Source organism: Nyctibius grandis, chromosome 9, assembly GCF_013368605.1.
Source record: "Nyctibius grandis isolate bNycGra1 chromosome 9, bNycGra1.pri, whole genome shotgun sequence".
Lineage (NCBI taxonomy): Eukaryota > Metazoa > Chordata > Aves > Nyctibiiformes > Nyctibiidae > Nyctibius > Nyctibius grandis.
The window spans coordinates 7204516-7214256 of record NC_090666.1 but is presented as its reverse complement, the minus strand read 5'-3'; the positions used below and the strand labels follow the sequence as shown (position 1 = coordinate 7214256).

General features: G+C 45.8%; 1 protein-coding gene across 2 annotated transcripts in view; it reads right to left on the bottom strand.

Annotated features, from left to right (window-relative positions):
- Nucleotides 1–467: 467 nt before the first annotated feature.
- Nucleotides 468–9741, bottom strand: part of PLCL1 (phospholipase C like 1 (inactive)) — a 209455-nt gene continuing 200181 nt past the window's right edge. For both annotated transcript variants that reach the window (XM_068407444.1, XM_068407443.1), the window contains exon 6: nucleotides 468–2160. In XM_068407444.1, the coding sequence (XP_068263545.1) occupies nucleotides 1978–2160 (183 nt within the window). In that variant the 3' untranslated portion in view covers nucleotides 468–1977. The remainder of the gene's footprint in view (nucleotides 2161–9741) is intronic.

The following is a 9741-nucleotide window of genomic DNA, read 5'->3' as shown; positions in this document are numbered from 1 at the left end:
AAACACAATCCATGATGAAATCAGGAAGGTAACCCAGGAGGGCAAAACATGAACTTGCACACTTACACCCTTGATCTGGGCTTTATGCCTTGCCCGAAACACAAAAGAAACCCCACTCCAGACCTCAACGAAGGCTGAACAGACACTCATAATCTAATGGAGAGATAAACAGAGGATTTAGGGCTGGATCTGAACAAGTATGGCAGGTTTTACTGAAATAGTATTTAAGGCATCTGAGTTATAACCTTTGCAATAAACAGCTCCTATTAGAGCAGGATGTTCTCTCAAGCAACTTACCCACTCTAACCCACCTTTATCCACATTTCACTGGTTGCCTTCTGTGTTAAATCACTTTAAAAACATGGGTCAAAGTTGTTTCATAGCTTTACTCTCTCAATAATGTGCAACATGAACATAATAGTGTTATTAAGAAGTCAAAAATAACTTAACACAATAGCTATATAAGATTCTCCAATGGTCAAACTTTCAGCAATTACTTTTTGTTAAGTTCAGAAAATTAGCATATTTGTTAATCAAATTAATTTTAAAAGTAGCTTTTCAAAATAAAAGCAATGCTTTAAATAAATATAGTCTTTTTTATAACCATAAAACACTTAGTCCTGTTAAAGGTAACACAAATACCACGCTCAAGCACAGTACTTAAACAATTGAAATGAATGTTGCGAGCACACATGAGCTGGACACTGGGAGGGACGAGGATGCATTGCCTCGTGACATTCTCTGTCTCCTCTCTGCAGCAGAACAAGGAGGCACCCAATTCTCAGAACTACCCTAAACATATCACACGTGTCAGGATATTTATAACTGCTGCACAAAAACACTGGTACCTTGTTTTTTTATCCCAAGCTATTTCTCTACACTACATCTGTAGCAGTTCTGCAGCCTTGCTTCAAATTTCTAGCACAGCATGATTCTTCACCACAACAACGAAAGGCTGGATCCTGCTTGCTTCATCCACCTGACTTCAACATCTTAAGCTTCATCCACCTGACTTCAACATCTAAGCAGAAGGCAGCAAGCAAGATCTGACCTCTCACACCTCTTGCAGTAAAGCTCACAGTTTGTGAAGTCTGTAAAACCTTCCCTCCAATACTGGCACCACGGGGTGTTTCAGAACGGCCTGAAGCTCGCCTTCAGAGTTCATGATCACCGGAGGATATTCACAGCTCTCCTCGTAACTACAGGGCTGACTGGCTATGTTCATTACTACGCGAGTTAATGCCTATCAGCAGAGACTGCAGCTGTCCTGCAGATCTACCAGGTAGTAACGATTTACTGGCATGAAATAAATCAGCTAGTTCTTACGTTAGTACGTGCTATTTGGGTGTATCCTGAAGAGCAGTTTGCTAAAGTTCAGTGAAATGTACACCTCAAATCTAATCATAACTATCCAGCAACTCTGACCATTTAATATCTCGTTTACTTGGTTTGAATTGTTCATTAAAAATCACGTTCAGGATCAGCAGCAAACTACCGTTTTTGCCCTCACAAAAACAGCTGCTGGTGCCATTTGTTGCTGTATTTTGTTTCTTTGTTTAAACAGCATAACAGTAATGTAACCTATAAGTTAAATGATAAAAGCTGGAGAGTAAAATAAAGCACAAAACCGATACAAGTACCCTCTATTTGTTTTGATCTTCAGAATGAACAGGTCTATTCAAAGATGACAAAGGAATAAATTAGCAAATGGCTAATGCAAAGCATGAAAGGGTGTCTACGGGATCTGCATGTGCGCACGCACATGTGCACTTGCACACAGACAGCTTGGCTTCGTTAGAAATCTCACTACCAGAGTTTAACTTAGATAAATTAACGGCATTAAAATACTGACATTGTGAGGATTTTTAATACTATCAACACCCTGTAGAGGGCATTCCTGTGTGAATTTTTAAATGCTTTAAAAAAATAGTTTAGAGTTATTGAAATCTGTGACAAACGCGACAGCTCTGCCTGCCCTCACAGCCTCCCGTTCTCATCTCCTGTGTCCTTCTCCTGTATTGCCTCCAGGCACCGTTTTGACTTGGCGTCCGCGTGCCCACTTCCAGCTTTGCTCAGTCCGCACGACAGGCATGCCAGCTGGATCTGCTTCATATTCTCCAGGGCTTCGTTCTTGGCGTTCTTCAGGAGATCTCCTTGGCCCTGAGGAGGCACAGACACGCAGGAGAGAGTCAGGGATCGCACACATCGCTCGGGACCAACAGCGGCAATACTGCTCTCCTGTCTCTGACACTGATGCTGTGGAACAGGTCCCAGGCCCTGTCTCAAATCCCCTCTGCCTCCTTGTGAACACCAGTGCCGGGGGAAGGGACTGAAGCCCCTTCTGCAGCCTGGTACCCAGCTCAGGGGGGAAGGCAGCGGCCGGCAGAGCGGGCAGGGTGAGCAGGACAGGCACCAGACTCCCCCCATGGCAATGGCTGCGTGTCCCCAGCCGGGGCTCCCCTGTGAGCTGTGACACCCTGGTTACCCACCCCTCCTTGCACCCAGATTTGCTACCCAGCCTCGGGCCCTCCCGTAGCAGAGGCAGGCCAGACTGCACGCTTGTAAGAAGCACAGTGCCCTGTAGCGCCACACTGAATCCATCTGAACCGTTCTGTTTGGGGCCTTTGAGCAGGCCAGTGGGAATGAGAGACTTCACGAGCCTGCTTCTGTGTCTTCTCAGAGCATGTAAAGGTGAGGTGAATAACAGGATGTCAATCCAGTTTGTAACTATGAGGAAAAACGTGTTATATGAAATTTGTATTAAGGAGCTGGTGTTCAGAAATGCCAAAATGAATATTTATGCAATATTGGTATCTCAAGTGCCATGAAGTGACAAGATTCTGGTGCTAGAGGATACAAATAAATAAAAGCCAGGAGATGCATCTGGTTATTAAAATTCAGTGTCACTAGGTTATTAAAATTCAGTGTCACTAAGAACTTGAGCTGCTCTTCTCCTAATGTCACCCGAAGTACAGCTTAAAGTACCCCACCCGCTGCAGCTGGTGACACGCATATTCAGGAGGAATACCTCCGCTGACTGAAATGTCACATTCGCATCCCTGCGACCTAACCTGACCTCCTGCGAACCACAGATGCTTCGCAGGCTCTCAGGGGAGACAACAGATATTACAGCAGGACCTGGGGCACGCTGGAGGGGTGACGGATCACCAACCCTCCTTCGGTTTTCAAAACAGACCAGATGTGTTGGGGGAGTCACAGCATGACACCTTCCAGCAGCGGGAGCGTCTCTCTGCTCTCCCTTTCCCCAGAGCTCAGAGGAAGGATTATCCCACACCGATGAGCACAGTTCTCTTTTTGCCAGTGCCTGGCACCGGACCTGCACCGCCTGAGCCCCCGGAAACAACATTCATAACAAAGAAACAATGGTAGCTCGCAAGTCCCACTGCACTGGTAAACACCACGTGGGAAACCACGTCAGCCAGGGATGGCAGCCCGTGCCCCAGAACATCATTGCCTCATCTCCTGGTGGCATGAGTTTGTCCCTGCTGAACAATGCAAATCGCTACCCCGAGGGCTGGGAATCCAACTGAATGAGAGAATAACAAAAAGCACCGAGACTGCGCGAGTGGCTCTGTGCTATCTGGTATGAAGCTCTTTTGAAGAGATTTGTATCTCGCCAGCGTAAGAGTTATGGGAGCACACAGACAAATAGCTTGGGATCCAGCGAGCAGACATGGTTTGAAAAAAAAAAAAGGAGAATCATTTACGCAGCACGTATTTCACATAGCTGTGATCTTGCTTTTAGGACAGAGGCTGAGCTTCTGGTTAAAGGTGGTAGGCAGGAATCCAGGAGCCCCGTGGCTGCCTCAAGCACCTGGCATGCCCCAGTCTCCCTGCCTGCAGATGGCACAGGAATCATGCTGGGCTGTAGCAACAGGGACAACACACCGCAGCACAGGCAAAGAGATCCAACAGCAGTATTGTTAATGACACGGTAATGTTATCAAAAAGGGTGGCAGACTCTTCACTACACATACGCAGTTTTAAATCATTTGTTTTTAGGATGAAACAGACCCAGCTGCAGCGGGGCTGCTGCTTTTCCTTATCACACACACAGGTCTGAAGACACCAAAGGCTGATACGTGCAGACAAAATCGGTGTGATGATGCTTTGCAGCCTTAACTTGTGTAAGTCAAAACCTGGCACTATGTATTCATGCACAAGAACAGAAAAGTCCGCTTAGCACAAGAAACAACTCAAAATAGACCTCCCTACAGCACTAAGAACAACCAAGCCCAAAACCTGGGAGAACCAGTGCAACAGAGAGGTAAAATGATGACAATGAAGGCCCTGAAGCACCTGGCGTCCTTTTAGTTGGGGTATCTGGGGAAAGACTTCTAGGAGTTTGCCCTCTGCTGTGGCATGGCTGGCGTCTCCTCAGGCAGCAGGAACGATCACCCACACCATGCACAGAGGAGGAGGATTTCACGTCATGCAGCAGCATGAGATGGATACAGCTCCGTAAGCTGACACAAAGCGCCAGCTGAGTCTATGTCACCTTCCCCATGTCCTCTTCCTTCTCAGAGTGAGGGCAAAGCATGGAAATCTTCCTCAGGGTGGCCAGAAAGATGTGTCTTTGCCTAGGGACTCTCTGAGACACTCATTTAAGGGAAGCTGCTTGGGATGGGATATACCCCTGCTTGGAGACTGACAGTCTGAGACCGCCCTGCCAAGACTCGCATCTAAAGTCCCCAGAAGCCAAGGGACTTCACACCCCGTGTGAGGGTGCTGAGCCATCTGCTCTCCCTTATGCATATTCTGATTTCACATTTAAGTAACCAGGCAATTCAGATTACAGGCTCCATCTGAGGCAATGCATGACATGTCTTCGGGTTCCAAGAAGAAAAACACTCCTCCTAAGCAAACTTCCAATATTGTGAAGATATTCTTATTTTACAGTGATCTAAAAACAGAAATGGACTTATCAAAATAGTGCAATTCCATTCATGTATAGACCAATTGATTTATGTCTTACTCTCGTCGTATTTTTTATTTTTAAGCAGGTGGTTCACTTGAGCAAGCTGAAGGAGCAAAAATGATTTTGAATCATCTGTCACAAGAAAATTAACGACAAACCAGCCCCCTCTGACAGAGCTGTCATAATTCTAGAGACACCATGAAAAAAATAATCTGTGGGCATGCTCTGTTTGAAAAGCCATCTGTTTGCTTTGAAAAACTGGCTGTGAGCATAATCCACTTAAGAAAAATGTCAGCAAAATTGTGTCAACACCTTAAGGAACTAAATACTGGCTAGGAGCTGGAGTAAACTTTAAAAGTATGATTGCATTGAAACAACCTTCATAAATCAGTCATTGTGATAGTCTCTGTGCACAGAGCAATCCTCTTTGCCCTCACAAAGCATCTCTCTTCCAGACAAACAGAGATCACTATAGTCCACTCCGGCATCTATCCCCCTTCTGCTATTGATATCATCAGCTTTCCTGAAAATAAATACTTGTGAGAAAGGTTAAACTCAGCATTTGGCAGGACACTAAATTAAGCCAGAAGAGATTGAGTGTTCTACTTGAAAAACCGATCGAGGGCCCTGTTTTTATTTAGAGTTAGGGAACGTTAAATGTCAGGTTTCATACACCTAACTACAACTAACCACGGAGCCTCAGCACAAATTAACAGTACAGTACAAATAATGCAGCTTGTCAAGCAAGTATAAGATTATAAGCCTTTACCTTGGTAATACTATTTATTATTAACCTTTACCTAGGTTAATACTATTTAGAAAACAGGGATAATCTGACATGGCTTCAAATATTGCTCAGTTTCAGTGACAACCCATGACAGGCTTTAAGAAGCACCAGTAGTTCTAGACAGTTGCTGGCAATGGCCACAGGTGGGATGAATTCTGTATGTTGTTATTATTTTTTTTTTCCCCAATTAAACTCCTAAGTTTTTATGAGACAAGACAACAGCTCATTATATCCAACAGCAACCCAGACTCTGAGGCTGGGGAAATGAGAGGAAGAGGTGGATTAGGTAAGTGGCATCATTTTGTGTTCGACTCCACAATGTGTTTTTTTTTAATATGTTGCATGTATATTTCTACATAAATATAAACATATGGGCATGGGTACCTACATTAATAAATAATTACTATTTCTATCCCTGTGCTTTCTAGGAAACACCCTGCGACATGTAGGTCATGACACACTGCTAGTTCTGGGTACCCACCAGTACTGGGGACCCCGGCTACCACGCAGGCAGGACCCGAAGCCCCCGCGTTGGCAGCTGCCTGCACCAGCATCAGGGGGTTACAAGAGGACCCTGAAGTGACCTGCACCAACAGGCTGCCCCACACAAATGCCTTGCTTTACTACTGGTTGAGTGGGAAATCCCACGCTGAGCAACAGGGCCCTCCTGTCATTCAAAACTGGCCACATTTTCAGGGAGGCTGAAGCAGTGGCTGCAAAGGCCGTTCTGTAACGTGCTGCTCGCTAAAGCAGACGGCTGCTTATCTCCTGGCAGACACGTTCTCTGACAGCACGTTATGGGAGCTTTCCTCTCCGCTCCTCCAGGGCTGAGTAAACAAACAATAAACAGAGGCCTTACTGCCCATGCCACATCACGCTCATGATATTACTGTTATTTTTTAACTTTTTCTCAAAGAAACAAGCTCTTACATTATTATTTCATCACAAAGTAAAATCTCCAGAGGCCACCAGTGGCCGCCAGTGGTTGGCTGAAAAAGCCAGACACAGCCAAATAAAACAGCCGCAAGCATTGCATTGCTCCACATTTCAGAGGTAACACGGGTAAGGTAATGGCACCGACAGTCTGTGCCAAGGGACTTGGAAAGCAGAAATGCTGGCAAGCTGCTGCGATACTGGGATACTCTGTGTGGAAGCACCATTTACCACAAGGGGTGCATTTTGAAGTGTCCTGGTGGGACTTTAATTGTGTTTAATATTAATAAGGAGGCACACGATTAAATGATTGCACATGGCTTTGAAAATGTAATCTTGAGGAGGAAATCGTTAACAAAATGATTAGACTGCTATGTCAAACTTATTACAAAAAGCAGATATTTTTCCATGCCTCCCTCAAAGTTAAATGTGGGAACAATTGATATGAATTTGATTATGATACATCCACATTTCAGAACAGAGCACTCCAAAAACATACAGAGTATTTCTGTATCAATGCAGACTTTACAAACCCACCCTTTTCGTTATTACTGCGTATAGTTTGTCAAGAGCTTTGCTTTATTCTCCGTGATACATGTTGGCATAAAAAATTACTGTACACGAAGACCATACTCAGTATAATCACTTCTCACACGCTGAAAAATAAAGGATTGTGAAAATGAGTTACCCCACAGAAAAAGCAGGGGCCAAATATTACTTGCTAATTTATTTTAAAACCTCGCACAGGAGAAATTCACTTCCTGTCAGGAAAATAAAACGGCCCCAAATATAAAAGATGGCACTGAAGTGGTGCTCCTTGTGCCACCAATGCATCATTTAAGGTCTGGGTTTTGGGCGTAGCTTCCCACATACCCAATTCTGAACCAAATGCAAGAGCTTGTTTCTGCCTGGCTGAAACCAGCAACAGCTTTGCCATTGAGTAAATCAGGCGACGCGACTGAGTCCTCGCTGGGACCAGAGTCACCATGTTTCTCAGTATTCACTAGTAATTTCAGACATCAAACTGAGCATCTCATTTTGGTGCATCAGTGAGTTACTGACAGCCAGAGACCTTCTCTCCCATTTCCCAAAGCAGAGTCTAGCAAAAAATTGCAAGAAGGAAACAGAGCTGAGAATCAATTATATCACATAGAGAACAGATCTGAGATGTATGAAAAAGAAAATATCCATCCAGGGAAAGGCAGTCGTCATGATATGAAGTGTTAAATCTCTGTAAGCAAGAGCAGAAAAGAGAAACTATTGTGGAATAGATTGTCGTGTGTAGCTTTGACACAAGGTTACATGATAAAAACAAGGTGAACCTGAGTTTTTAGATGAGCGTTAAAATTGAATCAAAGATTGTGCCAAGCAACAAGGTCAGAAGCTCTAGGGCTGATCTGCTCAATGCATCGTAGCCAGCAGCTGGGACACCCAGGACAGCAAGGATGAGGAAGAAGACAGAGAGGAGGAGGAGCAATAGCTAACAGGAACAATCTCCTGGTACTTCTGTATCTAACCCAGGTTACTCCTCACTTCATCCTTTCCCTGCTTATTTCATGAACCAGCCATACAGGTGCTGGCTCCAGGCTTTCCTGCCTGTCCCTCGTTACACAGGGGGCTGAGCAGGTTCAGAGAGCAGAAACAAACTCAAGCTCATTTCACAGAATCACAGAATCAACCAGGTTGGAAGAGACCTCTGGGATCATCGAGTCCAACCATTGCCCTGACACCACCCTGTCAACTAGACCATGGCACTAAGTGCCATGTCCAGTCTTTTCTTAAACACATCCAGAGATGGTGACTCCACCACCTCCCTGGGCAGCCCATTCCAATGTCTAATAACCCTTTCTGAAAAGAAATTCTTCCTAATGTCCAACCTGAACCTCCCCTGGTAAAGCTTGAGGCTATGTCCTCTTGTCTTATCGCTAGTTGCCCGGGAGAAGAGGCCAACTCCCCCTTCACTACAACCTCCCTTCAGGTAGTTGTAGACTGCAATAAGGTCACCTCGGAGCCTCCTCTTCTCCAGGCTAAACAACCCCAGCTCCCTCAGCTGTTCCTCATAGGTCAGACCCTCCAGACCCTTCACCAGCTTGGTCGCCGTCCTCTGGACTCGCTCCAACACCTCAACATCTTTCTTGAAGTGCGGGGCCCAGAACTGGACACAGTACTCAAGATGCGGCCTCACCAGTGCCGAGTACAGAGGGACGATCACTTCCCTAGACCGGCTGGCTACACTATTCCTAATAGAGGCCAGGATGCCATTGGCCTTCTTGGCCACCTGGGCACACTGCTGGCTCATGTTTAGTCGGCTGTCTATCAGCACCCCCAGGTCTCTTTCCGCCGGGCCGCTTTTTAACCACTCTTCCCCCAGCCTGTAGAGCTGCATGGGGTTGTTGTGGCCGAACTGTAAGACCTGGCACTTGTTCTTGTTGAACCTCATGCCATTGATCTCGGCCCATCTAACCTGTCCAGATCCCTCTGTAGGGCCTTCCTACCCTCCAGCAGATTGACACTCCCACCCAGCTTGGTGTCATCTGCAAATTTGCTGAGGGTGCACTCAATCCCTACGTCTAGATCATCTATAAAGATATTGAACAGCACTGGAAAAACACCAGGAGTGCAGAACCAGCCTTGGCTGCACTGTATATCCCAACTGTTTAACTTCCTGTGCAGCGAAAAAATTCCTGTTTGCACCTGATATTTGCATTAGTCTCGGAAATGAAACCACACCTGCACACCGGCAGCCTCGAGGGTACCCACCAACTTGCCAAGACGTGCAGCCCTAAGGCGATGCATCCCAGCCAGCAGCCTTCTGCCAGCAAGCACCTGACTTAAGGACAGCTGCTGGAAGAGCTAAGGGGTAACCATCTCTGCAAACACCGTCTACAAAGCACAGTCTCTTTTCCTGTGCAGTCAGTTGTAAGAGCTAAGAGAACAACCCCAGCGTTACTCCAGGTGGTTGGTAAAATTCACATGGCAACTCTGAAGAAACCTGACCAGGAGGTCCCTGTACAAATGCAGAAGGGACTCTCAGAAGTTCAAGGGAAAGCAGGCAGGAATCTGGATGACTGCCCCTCCACAG